Source organism: Schistocerca americana, chromosome 5, assembly GCF_021461395.2.
Source record: "Schistocerca americana isolate TAMUIC-IGC-003095 chromosome 5, iqSchAmer2.1, whole genome shotgun sequence".
NCBI lineage: Eukaryota > Metazoa > Arthropoda > Insecta > Orthoptera > Acrididae > Schistocerca > Schistocerca americana.
The window spans coordinates 241,855,842-241,872,793 of NC_060123.1; the positions used below are offsets into that span (position 1 = coordinate 241,855,842).

Here is a 16,952-nt window from a genome sequence, read left to right on the forward strand (position 1 = left end):
TACTTATAAAGTAAAATAATACTGAACAGTGAAACAATGTCATCTCAATACTGAACAATTTTTCCTTCTTCTTCCAGTGAGTAAGTCACCAGCCAGTGAACTTAAGATGCAAGTGTGATGTAGCTCAAAATAATGATATATTTTATTACAGGAAATGTCTTTTTTCCTAATTTACTGAAATGAAATTTATATAAACTATGTAAAGTTGGAGAACAACATATGCAGGGTTGAAGAGAGAATGTTTTGATAGGCACTATGCAAATTCCTTGGTAGAAAATAAAATTCACAGCAAAGCCTTTGTTCTCTTACAGGCTAAGAAAGCTTCTTTGATTCTGTGTTACAGTTCCTCAACATGGCCAGTGTCTTCATGCGAATTTTCAACCTCATCTGCATGATGCTCCTGATTGGACATTGGTCTGGCTGTCTACAGTTCCTTGTACCAATGCTTCAAGGTTTCCCATCCAACTCATGGGTTGCAATCAATGAGTTACAGGTACAGTAGTTTTCTGCACTTCAGATTAGGTATTCAGCTGAATGAGCTTACCAGCATTAAGCACATTCATTTCAGTTTTAGGTAGTTACTTATTTAATCACTGCGAGCATCAGAGATACCCGAAAACATTGTTGCTGGTTGTTTTACATACTTCTCATCAAATGAAGAAGATACGCTGAGGTGACAAAGTCATGGCATGTCCTAATATCATGTCAGACCTCCTTTTGCATGGCTTAGTGCAGCAACCTGATGTGGCATGGACTCAACAAGTCACTGCAAGTTCCCTGCACAGATATTGAGCCATGCCGCCTCTGTAATCATTTATAATTGGGAAGGTGTTGCCAGTGCAGGATTTTGTGCATGAACTGACCTCTCAGTTTTGTCCCATAAATGTTTTATGGGATCCATGCTGGACAATCTGTGTGGCTACATTGCTTGCTCCAATTCTTCAGAATGTTCTTCAGACCAATGATTAACAACTGTGGACCAGTGACAGGGCACACCGTCATCTATAAAAATTCCATCATTGTTTGGGAATATGAAGTATATGGAAGGTGCCAAATGGTCTCCAAGTACCTGAACATAATCAGAATCCAGGCCACTCCATGTAAACACAGCACACACCATTATGGAGCACCACCACCATGCACAGTGCCTTGTTGACATCTTGAGTCCATGGCTTTGTGGAGTCTGCATCACCCTTGCCCCTACCATCAGCTCTTACCAACTGAAATCAGGACTCATCTGACCAGGCCACAGTTTTCCAGTTTCTCAGGTCCAGTCGATAAGGTCATGAGCCTAGGAGAGGTGCTGCAGGCAATGCCGTGCTGTTAGCAAAGGCATTTGCGTCAGTTGTCTGCTGTCATAACCCATTAATGCCAAATTTTGCTGCACTGTCGTAATAGATAGGTGTGCCATACATCTCACAATGATTGGTTATTTCATACAGTGTTACTTGTCTGTTAGCAATGCGAACTTTGCGTAAACGCCGCTGGTCTCGGTTGTTAAGTGAAGGCTGTCAGCCACTGCCTTGTCTGTGGTGAGAGGTAATGCCTAAAATTTGGTACTCTCTGCACGCTTTTGACACTATGCATCTCAGAATATTGAATTCCCTAATGATTGCCGAAATAGAATATCCCATGTGTCTAGCTCCAATTATCATTCTGTGTTTAAAGACTGTTAATTCCCCTCATGCAGCCAGAGTCATGCCAGATGCCAGATGAATCACCTGAGTACAAATGATACCTCTACCAATGCACTGCCCTTTTATAACTTGTGTACAAGATACTACTGCCATATGTATATGTGCATATTGCTATACCATGACTTTTGTCATCTCAGTATAAGTTTCAAAATTTTTTGCTGTGTGCAAATATGCAGTCAAATTCAGGGGTACCAGTAGAAAAATCCATGACTTAGGCAACAGTAACATGCCAGAGCATTGTCAGATACGAAGCTTTTTAAATAAAAGCCTAATTATTGGAACGAACTAGGTTCATTCGAATGAAAATATCATGACCATTACAACCATTTCCAAACCGTCTCCACTGCAAACACAGTTTCGTGATTGTTGTGATCATTGTGACATCTTTGTCGAGCCATATTTAGTGTGTTTCAGTGTATGGCCACTTGGAGCACTAGTTGACACCTTCTTTCACTTTGCGTTGCTCAGATGTTTTTAGTGTAAACACAACACTGATTATGTATTTTATTCATGCTGAGCAAAATGTGTTTCGAGAATTTATTCTCATCATTAGGTGCAGTATTTACGTATCTATTTTTTTGGGATGTTACGCAGACAGACAATGTGAGTGATAATTTGAGAGAGAGAGAGAGAGAGAGAGAGAGAGAGAGAGAGAGAGAGAGAGAGAGTGTGTGTGTGTGTGTGTGTGTGTGTGTGTGTGTGTGTGTGTGTGTGTGTGTTTTCTACATAACTAATGAGGCACAGTACCTGATAACCTCAAAAAGATGACTACAGTACAAGAGATCCAGGGTAACACATATTCAAACACCACACAAAATACTTAAGTACATAGTTTCACGTGACAATGAGAAAAAAATTCTCGAAACGCGTTGTGCTAAGCATGAAAAAATATGTAACTGGTGTAATATTTCATTATTGAAATAATGAATGACAGCTGCAGGCTTTCAAAATCATCAATTATGACATATGAAATTGAGTGAAATGTTCCTATTTCCCAGACAGTTATCAGTTCCAGTTACGTCAGCGGTTTGTATTGGATAATAAACCTTCATTAGATAATAAGCAAGTCCCTCACAAGTCCTTTGATGCCAGTTATCTACAAAGATCATACATAAAGTGCCAAGGGGTATCCTATACGTAACTTTTATAGCTTAAAATGTTATTTCCCACATCTTACATTTTCCCGCATTTTACACCATTTTTTTGGAAGTTCTTGATAAGTACAAAAGTAGGGTTTCACTGTAATTAATTAACTGAGGTCAGAGAGATGTATATTGAAACTGAGTCAAGTAATTAATCTAATAGCCTGTGGCCTTGCCCCAATGGTAACACCAGTTACCATCATATTGCCAAAGTTAATTACTGTCAAGCTAGGCTAGCCCTTGGATGAGTGACTGTCCAGGTCTTCTGAACGCTGTTGGCAAGCAGGGTGCACTCAGCCCTTGTGAAGCCAGTTGAGAAGCTACTTGATTGAGAAGCAGTGGCTCCAGTCATGAAAACTGACATCAGCTGGGAGAACGGTGTGCTGACCATGTGCTCCACCATATGTGCGTCCAGTGATGCCTATGGGTTGACAATGATCTAGCGGTCGTTCGGTACCGTTGGGCCTTCAAGGCCTGTTTGGACATGATAATAATCCAAACAGAAGGAGATTGAGTGAACTGGAAACAAATATAAGTACAGACAAATTCCTGAAAGGAGGAGAAAATAAAGAGACAGAAAATACAAATTAACATGCAGAATCAGACTATAGAATAGTAGATGAATCAGTTTCCACAGCATCTAGGCTGAATGTACCCAGTAATAGCACTACAAAAAAGCTGTGATGATACAGAACGATAGATTTGGGCCCATATATGTTTTTTGTTGAAGTTACAGAAGGGAATGTGAACAAGTTACGAGTCATCCACAAAGTAAAGAATGATTGCATACCATACCCAGCACTGATCCCCCACCACCACAGTCACAAGAGTGCCAGTTAGATTCTTCCCCCATCTCAGTGTGAGCCAAGTTTTGTTGTTGAGCAGTCATGCCTTTTTATTCTGTAACCTTTCAAAATAGTTGCACCCATTGAAAACCCACCAATTGAAAAGTCCCAGTCCCTGAGTGGAGAAAATCTCTGACCCAGTTGGAAATCGAACCCGGGCCGTTATGTATGACATTCTGTCGTGCTGACCACTCAGCTACCAGGGATGGACTTCAGTGATGTGGAATGTTGTCAGCAAAGGTGTTTTTTGATTCATGACAATGTGCTGCCTCATGCATCAGTTCAAACACAGCAAGAACATCAGCATCGTAAGTCAGAAGTATTTGGACATTCTCCTTATAGCTCTGACTTGGCACCATGTGATTTTCACTTATTCTCAAAAGTAAAGGAATTTTTAGGTGGAAAACACCTCACAAATGATGAAGACCTCAAATAAGGAGTGATATCCCGGCTCAGATCTTTGGTGGTAGAGGAGTACAGCATGGAAATTGAAAAATTGGTCCCATCGTGACAACTAGTGTCTCAACAGTTATGGCACCTACATTAAAAAATAGAGTAAGGTGCTATAAATTGGTAAACAGTTGATTAACTTCTCATGATTGGGATTCACAGTCCTATAATATTTCTTAAAAGACATTAAAACTGTGTGCCTGACCGAGACTCGAACTCAGGACCTTTGCCTTTCGCGGGCAAGTGCTCTACCATCTGAGCTACCGAAGCATGACTCACGCCCGGTCCTCACAGCTTTACTTCTGCCAGTATCCCATCTCCTACCTTCCAAACTTTACAGAAGCTCTCCTGCGAATCTTGCAGAACAAGCACTCCTGAAAGAAAGGATACTGCGGAGACGTGGCTTAGCCACAGCCTGGGGGATGTTTCCAGAAAAAAAGATGTGTGTCAGCAACAGCAGCTAATTATGTAGTCATGTCGTGTGTTTTAAAAGTAAAGATTTGGACTCTAGAATGCCCCTTGATGCAGTCTGTAGACAAGTATTCATAAGGAATCCATACATATGGGGATCCAGATGAGCTTAAACAGGATATTGAGTTTACAGTAAACATATTAGAAGTTAATAAGCTTACTAAATATTTGATACAAGGCAGTACGAGAACTGAAATTACATTATAAACCTGAATTCTCTTGTAAAACACAGGGTGTGAGGTAATCCAATACTCTCTGCATGGGTGCATCTGTTACAATTGCTTACAGTTTGGCCTCATGAGTAAACAATGAAAATGACAGCCATAGCAGTATATGTGCAAGCAGTATTACAAGATGGTGAACTGCACATTGAAGGTAGTACTAACTGCAGACTACTCCCACAATGCAAAAAGCAGATTATGCAAAATGTATGTTTGGCGTATCATATCCGTTAAGGAACCATATGCCCAGCTTAAGTTCAATCATACACATAGGCAGTGAGATGGCAACGAAAGTATAGGCATTATTACCCTTACTAAAAGTAGTCCTTGACTGTTTATCAAAGCATGAGTTTCCACATACGATGCTGCAAAGCAGATCTAATTCCTGTAACTCACAACAGGAAAGACTTGGGCCACTGTAAATTGCATTCAGTAAACAATGTACAGCACTCATGCAAGCAGTAAATACCAGTTTCCACCCACTTATCCAAAGCAAAAGGCCACTGAATGAATAATGGTATGGATTGCATAACAAAAGGAACTTCACTACCGTTTATCAGTACGTGCTAGACAAAGCAGTTGTTTGCTGACCTATCTCAACCAGCATGTAATGAAGAGCATATCCAGAGAGATAACAGTGTAAGACAATACATAGTCGAAGTAATACTTAAAGAACTAGAACAAATTCAGGGGATGAAAAGTTAATCCTGTTGTTATTAACAGTGTAGTGTAATCTACATCTTGGAAAAAACTACTAATGTTAGCATTCTCCCTTCCAAGAAATAATGTGACTGATATTTTACTACAGCAGAATGCAAAGTCTGCAAAAGGTAATAAAATTACCATTTTACAGTACAGTACATCAGTTCAGTAAATATTTCCATCTGTTTATCAGTAAACATAGCTAATATTCCCTCTCCCCAGACAGTATCAGATCATAAAAGCAGATAGAGAGAACGAATATTGTGGTGCAGTGATATTTATTGAGAAGTATCTCCACCGCACCCAAATTCCAATAAATAATGCTCCAGAAGGGTTAGAATCTTATGCTGTACTATAGGGGATACTCAGATAGAAATTCATGAACTTGGTGTTATGGAGCACACAATACATTATCTGCTCAAAAGTTTCCAGATTCCTATTAGTGGACATTAATATGGGGTGTGTTCATCCTTTGCCTAAACTCTGTCAGAGACAAGTTGTGAGGTGTCTGTGGAAGAATGGCAGTCCATTCTTCCTTGAAAGCTGAAATCAGAGAGATTGCGATGTTGAAAATTGGGGTGTGGAATGAAGCTGATGCTCTTAACTCATCCCAAAGGTGTTGCATTTGTCTCAGATCAGGACTCTGGGCAGGCCTGTCAATTCCAGGAATATTATTGTCCACAAACCAGTGTCTTACAGATGCTGATTTATGACAGAGTGAATTGTCATGCTGTTACAAACAATCATCATCTCTGAACTGTTCCTCAGTTGTATGCAGTACACAGTGCTATAAGATGTATTGATATCTTTCTGCATTTAGTGTTTTCTTGAACACAATAAGGGGACCACATACTACCCACGAAAAACACACTCATAGCATAACAGCACCTCATCTGTATTTCACTGTACATGATGGTAGATAACATTCTCCAGATCTAAACATTTCCATCAGATTGCCACTGAGTATAAAGTGAGTCATCACTCAAAGCTACTCATTTCCAGTCATCCACTGTCCAGTGGCATTGCTCTTTACACCATCTCAATTGTCACTAAACAGTGACTACAGAAATTTGTGGATTTTGGGAGCTGATTTCATATGATTTTCTGCAACCACCCTTATAAAACTATTTAGTCTATTTTGTTTATCAATTTTTGTGACTATCAAACACAAGTACTAAATGAACTTGACCATATGCCCATTATGGACCCATGTCTCTTATACACTGACAGAAAAAAACACCAAAAAATAATTAATGTAGAGAAATGAAATTTCAGGAATACATTTGTCTAGATAACATACTCAAGTGGTTAACTTTGCAAGATCACAGATAAGTGTGATATATGCCATTGCAAATGTGAAGTGCTGATACAATAATAACTCATGTAACCACGAAAAATGCAAGCATGCAGACATGTATGCATTGCATTACGGGTGAAAGGCTTTAGTTTGTGGGGTAGAGTTCAGTGCCTGTTGCACTTGGTTAGTCAATACAGGGACAGTTAATGCTGATTGTGGATGATGCTGGAGTTGTCATCCGATGATGTTCCATAGTTGGCAGTGTAGTTTCAGCTCTTCAGTTGCCTGAGACTGCAGTTGTATGTGTGATTTGCATTTGCGTGAGTGAGAGAGGGTTGCTCTTGCTATCATATGAAATCACACCCCAGACTGTAACTCCATGTTTTGGAGCATTGTGTCTAGCACACAGACAAGTTGGTTGCAGGTCCTTAACTGGCCTCCTTGTAATCAACACACAGCCATCACTGGCCCCGAGACAGAATAAGATTTCATCAGAAAACCCAACAGACCTCCTCATAGGTTCGAATCCTGCCTCGGGTATGGATGTGTGTGATGTCCTTAGGTTAGTTAGGTTTAAGTAGTTCTAAGTTCTAGGGGACTGATGACCTCAGATGTTAAGTCCCATAGTGCTCAGAGCCATTTGAACAACAGATCTCTAACCTACCTTCGAGTGAGCTCTTGCTTGATACTACTAAAGTTGCAAATGGTAGTGCTTTGAGGTAAGTGGAATGCATGCTACAGGGTGTCTGGCTTGGAGCTGTCCTTGAAATAACTGATTTTTATCAGTTTGTTGTGTCACTGAGATGCCAACTGCTGTTCAAATTGCTGCTGCAGATGCAGTACAGTGTGCCAGAGCTATACATCAAACACGATGGTCTTCCCTGTCAGTAGTGCCATGTGGCCATCCAGAGCCTGGTCTTCTTGTGACCATACATTCTTGTGTCCACTGCTGCTAGCTGTGATGTACGATGGCTACATTCCTGCCAGTTCTTTCATCAATATCACACAAGAAACATACAGCTTCTCATAGTCCTATTACATGACCTCTTTCAAACTCAGTGAGGTGTTGATTATGTGTCTTTGTTGCTTTAAGGCATTGTTGATTAATATCAACTCACCATGCCCACTCACAAAGGTAATCACTATTATGGTGTGTATTTAAAGGAAACCTGATTTGCAGCACTCTGATGTAACTGGCGTGAAATATAAATACACATCATCTTTCAGATGTAGAAACATGCCTTCCAACTTTTGTTTTATGTCACACAACTCCTTCTTGGCACCGTGACCTCTTTTTCCATCAGCGTGAAGAGTTTGACAGAGCACTGCAAGACCTCAGTTGCAACAAGCCCCCGGGAGTAGGCAATATTCCATTAGAAATACTGATAGCCTTGGTAGAGCCAGCCGTGACAAAACTCTACCATCTGGTAAGCAATATGTATCAGACAGGCAAAATACCCTCAGACTTCAAGAAGAATATCATAATTCCAATCCCAAAGAAAGTAGGTGTTGACTGATGTGAAAACTACCGAACTATCAGTTTCATAAGTCACAGCTGCAAAATAATAATACGAATTCATTACAGATGAATGGAAAAACTGGTAGAAGCCGACCTCGGCGAAGATCAGTTTGGATTCTGTAGAAATGTTGGAACACCTGAGCCAATACTGACCATATGACTTATCTTATAAGATTGATTAAGGAAAGGCAAACCTAAGTTTCTAGCATTTGTAGACTTAGAGAAAGCTTTTGACAATGTTGACTGGAATACTCTCTTTCAAATTCTGGAGGTGGCAATGATGAAAAATACAGGGAGCGAAAGGCTATTTACAATTTGTACAGAAAACAGATGGCAGTTATAAAGAGTCAAGGGGCATCAAAGGGAAGCAGTGGTTGAGAAGGGGGGAGACAGGGTTGTAGCCTATCCCTGATGTTATTCAATCTGTGTATTGAGCAAACAGTAAAGGAAACAAAAGAAAAATTTGGAGTAGTAATTAAAATCCATGGAAAAGAAATAAAAACTCTGAGGTTTGCCAATGACATTGTAATTCTGTCAGAGACAGCAAAGGACTTGGAAGAGCAGTTGAATGGAATGGACAGTGTCTTGAAAGGAGGATATAAGATGAACATCAACAAAAGCAAAGCGAGGATAATGGAATGTAGTCAAATTAAGTCGGGTGATGTTGAGGGAATTAGATTAGGAAATGAGACACTTAAAGTATTAAAGGAGTTTTGCTATTTGGGGAGCATAATAACTGATGATGGTCGAAGTAGAGAGGGTATAAAATGTAGACTGGCAATGGCAAGGAAAGTTTTTCTGAAGAAGAGAAATTTGTTAACATCGAGTTTAGATTTAAGGGTCAGGAAGTCGTTTTGGAAAGTATTTGTATGGAGTGTAGCCATGTGTGGAAGTGAAACATAGACGATAAATAGTTTAGGCAAGAAGAGAATAGAAGCTTTCGAAATGTGGTGCTACAGAAGAATGCTGAAGATTAGATGGGTTGATCACATAACTAATGAGGAGGTACTGAATAGAATTGAAGAGAAGAGAAATTTGTGGCACATCTTGACTAGAAGAAGGGATCAGTTGGTAGGACATGTTCTGAGGCATCAAGGGATCACCAATTTAGTATTGGAGGGCAGTATGGAGGGTAAAACTCCTAGAGGGAGACCAAGAGATGAATACGTTAAGCAGATTCAGAAAGATGTAGGTTGTAGTAGGTATTGGGAGATAAAGAAGCTTGCACAGCATGGAGAACTGCATCAAACCAGTGTCTGGACTGGAGACCACAACAACAACAACAACAACAACAACACTATAATTTGTGAATATCAAAGTTCCTTAATTACAAAATGCTGAACTAATTGCTGCTGCATTACATTTACACTTAAACTTAGCAGGTTATTGCTGTTCATGGGAGCCATTTTGTATCTGTTCAAATATCAGTGTGTTCTATCAACAGAAGTTACTGAAAAACAGCCATGATGCTGTTTCTTTGACAGATTTCACATAGATTTCCACACTCCTCTCTTCAAATAAACCAAATAACGAAAATAATTTTTCTATATAAACTGCCATATTACTTTCAACTCATAATCATACCTTACGCAAATGCTTCAGACATGACAGCACACAACAGCTCCGTACAAAACCAAATAGCAACTTTCTCTGCAAAAATTTCTTTATCCAGTAGCACTTGGGCACTGTTGACTGTAAATAGCAAGACAATGCCCCTGCTGGGACACACACACTCATCTTTGAAAGTTTCAGAAACCGGTGATATGTAATGAGTACAAATTAACACAGCTTAATATCAAAGGCAGCAGTACTTCTTACACTCTGTCTGTCAATTATGAAGTTTGCCTGGTCTTGTTTTAGGTGTGATTGTTCTTGCATGTTCCTGCTTCACAATCCCATCACCAACAGTTGACTTGTGCCACTTAAGGATTGAAATGTCTCTGATAGATTTGTTACTCTTTTGACATTCAGTGATCAGTCCACATTCGAAGTTACTGAGCTCTTTATACTGGCAGATCAGCCTCTCATGACATCTAGCAATCAGTTCTGCATTACATGGGAGTGTCTGGGTACTTTTGATCAGACAGTATTTTCAGTATTCATTTTATTCACCATTGACCACTTGTTGCAGAATAAGTTAGAACATTAAATGGATAATTAAAAATAATTTTTAATGTGAAGTGTTACAATTTAGTTCCATATCTTTTAGAAATATACCTACATACTAATGTCAATCATGTTTATTTCTAATACTTTGGCTATCTTGTAAAATGGGTGTTTGAGTAATCAGTCATATCTCTTAACTTCGAAAATATTATCGGAGCAGATACTAAATGTTTGTTAAAAAACTTTAAGTGTGTTACTTTGTGTAAGTTTGTGCCTCAGTACGCCTGTGGTATTGTGAGGGTGTCTAGTCTCTCTGGTGCTGAACTCATTTAAGTTTCTTTTGACATAAAGCGCTGCTGTGTAGATGTATAGATGAACAACAGTTAACATCTGGAGCTTGATAAAGAGGGGCAGCAGTATTCCTTAGGCTTATCTTTCCTCATTATTCTCATCACTTTCCTTTTCTTCAGGATTTCACTTACGTAGTAGGAATGTGCCCATAGCAGTAAGCTGTAGGAAATTTGTGATTGAAATAGGCCAAAATATGCCACCTTACAAATTCACCAGTGGCTGCATCTGTCAGTTTCCATGTGAGATAGCATACTCTTGCTATACTGTCAGAAGAAGGCTACTATGTTTCTCCCAGTTTAATTTTGAATCAGTGTGAAAGCCTAAAAATTTTACTGATTTACTTTCCACAGCTGTAGCCAAACCCAGAATCATAGTTCCTGTGTTTTATCAGGATTATGTAGGAGTTCATTGGAAGAAAGCCAATTCTTTGGTAGTTCTTATTTTGCCAGTGTTGCCGGATGCAGTTGTGTCATGTCATGGTGGTTATTTGGTACTGTTGTATCATCTGCATAACGCACTGTTGAATCTGCTCCGACATGGTCAGGCAGATCATTAACTGCATTGATAAACAGAAAGGGACCTAGGACTGAGCCCTGTGGCTCTGCAGTCCATACTTCTTTCAAAGAGGAGCCTATATTTTTAACTGCTTCAAACTGCTTCCTGTTGCTTATCAGTGACTTGATTACTGCTAAAGATGGGTTGTATATGACAGTTTTGCAAGAGGGGTTTTAAATGGTACACAGTCAAAGGCTTTGCTGAGATCACAAAGTACAACTGATACTAGATCCTTGTTTCAAATGCAATTAATAGTTGGTTAACACTTTCACTGAGAGCAGTAGTGGTATTTTTGCCATGTTGGAATCCAAACTGTCTGTTAGAGATGGGATCACACTTTCTGAAATAGTTATTTACCTTGTTGCACATTAGATTCTCAAACATTTTGGAGAAAATTGGGCCAGTAGAAATCGGTCACTAGTTTGGGGGCACATGCTTATCTCCTTTTTAAAGACTGGTATCAGTTTAGCCATTTTGAGTGCACTGGAAAAAAGCTCCAGATTGTAAACGCATATTAAAGATGACAAAAAGAGGTTGATAGATGTATTATTTTTTAATTACGTAGTTACAGAACCAATAAAAATCAATACTTCTGGATTTTGAAAACCTTGACATAGCTTTTATAATGTCTGATGGTGGTACACTCCCGTTTATTGGTAGAATACTGGGGAAGTTCAACCAGTCTACAAAAGGGATTACTTACAAATCACTCATGTGACCAGTTCTAAAATATTGCTCAGATGTGTGGGATCTGTACCAGATAGGACTAACAGGGTATATTAAACATATACAAAGAAGGGCAGCACAAATGGTCACAGATTTGTTTAACTGTGGGAGAGTGTCACAGAGATACAAAAGCAACTGAACTGGTGGACTGTTGAAGACAGGTGTAAACTATCCCAAGAAAGTCTATTAATAGAGTTTCAAGAACCGGCTTTAAGTGTTTACTCTGGGGATATTCTGAAACACCCTATTTATTGCTCACATACAAATCATGAGGATAAGATTAGAATAATTACTGCATGCACAGAGTCATTCAGACAATCATTCTTCCCATACTCCATATGTGAACGGAACAGGAAGAAACCCTAATAACTGGTATAATGGGACGTACCCTCTGCAAACATTCCCATGGAAGGCATACCTCTTATGTGGCTCAGCAACCAGAAGTACTAAATCACAAGTGCCATTTTGATTAATTTTGCCTTTAAGCTCACTAATCATTTACTTCTTCTGGGTCCAGCACTGCATCTGGTTTGTGGGTCTGAGACTTTTCTTGACTGACTTTTTCCCATACTCCTTTATTTATTTATTTTTTTTTATTTTTTTTTATTTTTTTTATTTATTTATTTATTTATTTATTTTGGTGGGGGGGGGGGGGGGGGGGCACCTTCTGTGTAATGTCCACAGGCAAGTTTTTTGGCTAGGGTCAGTTTGTCTTTGTAGTTCTTTTTACATTGTAAAAATGCTCTACAAAAAGTGTCATCCAGCTCAGGTCCTTGTTTACAAGAATTTTTATATATTCTGTACAGTCTGAACATCTCGCTCCTAATGTGAGCCAGTTCATCTGTATACCATTTTAGCCATTTCCTTTTCTGTTTATACTTATGCTGATTTTGATTAGTGGTGAACAATAGTACAATAATTCAATGAGTTTTTCAGGAAATTATCTAACACTGCTTCCCCAGCACACTTCCCAGGTTTTATGTTGTATGCAAAGTGCCAACTAACATCAGCGAACCTGCCTCTTTTCCATGTAGTATTAGATGTGATACTGGCTGACGTGTCAGGCTTTGAATACTGATCACAGCAGAATGTTAAAATTAAAGGTTCATGATCTGCTAGTTCATCACTAACGAGTCTGATATCATATGTATTTCTGGAAAAGTTAACTATAATATTATCCAAGCAGGCATTATTCTATGTAGATCTGTATCTTGTACACTGTAAATTTAGATACCTCTATTAAAAAATGTTCTTGTTAACATGCTCATTGTTGATCATTTCAGTGTTGAAACCAACATGGATAATGACTTTTGTTTTAGAGTTTAAAATTTTCCTTAGAAGCAGCTCAAATCTTTCAAAAAATATATTACATGTACTCCTGGAGAGCTTTATAAACTAACAATTATGGTATTCTCTGTACTAAGATTCTCCATACAGTTATGTACAGTATGAGCTAATGTCTATCGTAAAAAACTTTACAAGTATGTGACCATCAAAGAATGAACTGTTATCATATTCGGAAAAATTACATTGTCAATGCACACCACTTCGTATGGGGATTCAGAAAAACAGATAACACCAGGTAGATGATTCCAGACCTGATTATAGAAGAGAATGTAGTGCTTCTAAGTGACTAGTGACATGTATTGGTATTCTTAGACAGTTGTGAATTGTGCTTTGTGTGTCTCATAACATACATAAGCTAATCATTTGATTAGAGTACAGGAGACATGTCAAAATATGGTTTAGATGTGGAATGGCATGTACAAAAAGACTCTCTAGCATCCAGCCATCTGGCAATCACACTGTTTCCATGTATATTAGTGGTCCTGAATGTATCCTTTGCAACTGTAGATGAGATGCCAGAAAGGCTGTACAATACCTGTGGTTAAACACACAAATGTATACACCAGTTATGTGGATTCTGACCCATAATGAGACACTGACTATCACAGGTTGTGTTCAAAATTACCACTGGCAGCAGCAATACACACTTCCATTGTGGTATGGAATGACTGTTGCACACATGCTAGCATTCAGCAGAGATGGTCCAAGCAGGCTGCTGTAGTACATCAGTGCACAACATCTGGTGTAGTTGGAATGCCCTTGCAGAAAACGTGCTTCAGCTTTCCCCATAGAAAAAAGTCTACAGGCATCAAATCAAGGGAATGGACCAGCCAAGGTACAGGTCCATTGCATCCAATCCAACAATTTGGAAACAGTTTGTGAAGACGTGCTGTAGTACTTCGTGGACTATGGGCTGGACAGCTGTCATGTCAGTACCGTAGGTTCCTCTTAGTCTGCAGAGGAACGTCTTCCAGCAGCCATGGAAGATGGTCTGTGCTCTGTTAGGAGGCTGTGATACTTGTGTGCTTTCAGTATTTTGTCTATGGAAAATGAACCTATGAGCCGATGGTTCACTATCCCACAACCCACATTTACACTCTATGGATGCTGAAGTTCCACCTGACAAAGTCAACGGGGATTGTCAACAGACCAGTAGTGCATATTTTGATAGTTTACTTGGCCATGATTGGTAAATGTGACTAAATCACTAAACAAGATATGTGATACATCAGGAGCATCCAATCTTAATGCTCATATACAGAATTCAACATAATTGTCATAATCATATACATGCAGCTCTTGATGGAGAGAGATGTGATAGGAATGGAACCTATGTCAATGTAGAATGCGTAGGACACTTGCCTGAGTCATGTCACTTCATTGTGCAACGACACAGGAGCTAATGTGGAGATCAACTGCAACAGCAGCAAGAACATTAATTCCCCCCTCTTCTGATCACTTGTTTTCTTCTGTTACATTGTCTAGGTGTTGCATTACCACTTTCATGTAACTGGTTGAAGAGGTTGGTAAATAATTGCTTAGATGGTTGACCTCTATTGGGATATCTTGCCGCATACACCGTACAAGAACAAACTGCATTTTCCCTACACTCTCCATACACCAAGAGCTTATTCGCTTTTTCTGCATTGTTAAATCCCATCATACGCTCATGACCTACTGCTTGGACTGTCACTCACTAACTGACCAGAAAGTCACAATGCATTCAAAGAACATACAATCACACTGTAAGCAAACATAACAACATCATAGCTAGCAACTACACAGGCTGAATGGTACAAACAAGTGATGGTATGGTAACTTTTCAAAATACAATATCTCGTAAATGTCTCACACTAGAATCCTGCAATTAACACCACTGACATTTTAATTTACCTACTTCTAGTTTGTTAATGTCAATAAACATTGTTCCATTTTAAAAAAGTGTATTTTTGCACAAAAATACACTTTCTAAGTATTCTTACAATCTGTTTATTGGTTAACAATATGAGCCCCTGACTGCCAACCCATTCCATGAAAACTGCACATCAACAGCACTCTCCAAGTTTTAGGTGATTCATGCTGTATACTAAAGACACAACATTAAATGTCTGTTTAATGAAGTTTGACATGGTTAACTCATGGCTGGTAAAGAAGGAATTACAAATATCACCAAGTGAAACTAAGGCATTAATCTTCTGTAGATATAGCTACCTTATTATAACAGATGTCCAGAAGAGCCCATTTATTTTTCTATTTAAAATGTAATAATACACATGGGAATGAATTTTGATAGTGAACTGACTTGGGCAACAAATGTAAGAGGCGTAACAGATAAATGCAAATGATTGTTAACTGCCATGAGACCCATCACAAGCCATAAATGTAGGAGACAACTACTAGTGTATCTGAACATTTTGTAAGACAATAATTAAACCACATACAGACTCCAGTGATAATTTGGTCAAAAATGAAATCACCAACAGAGTGCAAACAGGATCTGAATTCTACCAACAAGTAAGATCACTTTTATGGGGTGACTTGATTCCAAAACTGGCCAAACTGATGATGTTTAATAGCTATTTCATACACCTATTTACACCTACAGTGAAAATGTACTTAATTCATTAAATAACAAGTTACAAGCAGCAGGTATTTTCTGTGATTTGTCAAAGGCATTCGATTGTGTGAACCACAACATCCTTTTAAATAAATTAGAATTCTATGGTGTCACGGGCAGTGCTGCAAAATGGTTCAAGTCATACCTCACTAACAGGAAACAAAGGGTGTCAGTGCAAGGGACTAGTGAATTAATTCATCAGTCATCATCAGAATGGGAAGAAATTACATGTGGTGTCCCACAAGGATCCATCTTAGGGCCGTTGCTTTTTCTTGTGTACATTAATGATCTCTCATCAGTTACACTGCCAGGAGCAGGGTTCGTTTTGTTTGCAGATGACACAAGCATTGCAATAAATAGTATGTCGAGTATAGTTCTAGAAAGGTCTGCTAATGATATTTTCATGGATATTAATAAATGGTTTAAAGCTAACTCACTGACATTAAACTTCGAAAAGACTCACTATATGCAATTCAGAACCTGTAAGAGGTTTCCACCCAGCATATGCATAAAGTATGAAGAAGAGCAGATAGAAGGGGTTGACAGTCTCAAATTCCTGGGATTACAACTTGATAATAAATTCAGTTGGGAGGACCACACCACAGAACTGCAGAAACACCTTAACAAATCTGTATTTGCAATTCGAGTGTTAGCAGACATAGGTGACATAAAAATGAAAAAGCTTGCATACTTTGCCTACTTTCATTCCATAATGTCATATGGTATAATATTTTGGGGTAACTCTTCAAGTCAAACAAAAGTTTTCAGAGTCCAAAAGCATGTAATACATATTATTTGTGGAGTAAATTAACGGACGTCCTGTAGAAACTTCTTCAAAGAACTGGGTATACTAACTAGTGCCTCTCAGTATATTTACTCCTTAATGAAATTTGTCCTAAATAATAT

At 38.8% G+C, this 16,952-nt stretch overlaps 1 protein-coding gene across 2 annotated transcripts in view; it reads left to right on the forward strand.

Moving 5' to 3' along the window:
• The window catches only part of LOC124615460 (potassium/sodium hyperpolarization-activated cyclic nucleotide-gated channel 2-like), a 287,867-nt gene that overhangs the window by 218,324 nt on the left and 52,591 nt on the right, over positions 1–16,952 (forward strand). For both annotated transcript variants that reach the window (XM_047143365.1, XM_047143366.1), the window contains one exon: positions 344–493. In XM_047143365.1, the coding sequence (XP_046999321.1) occupies positions 344–493 (150 nt within the window). The remainder of the gene's footprint in view (positions 1–343; positions 494–16,952) is intronic.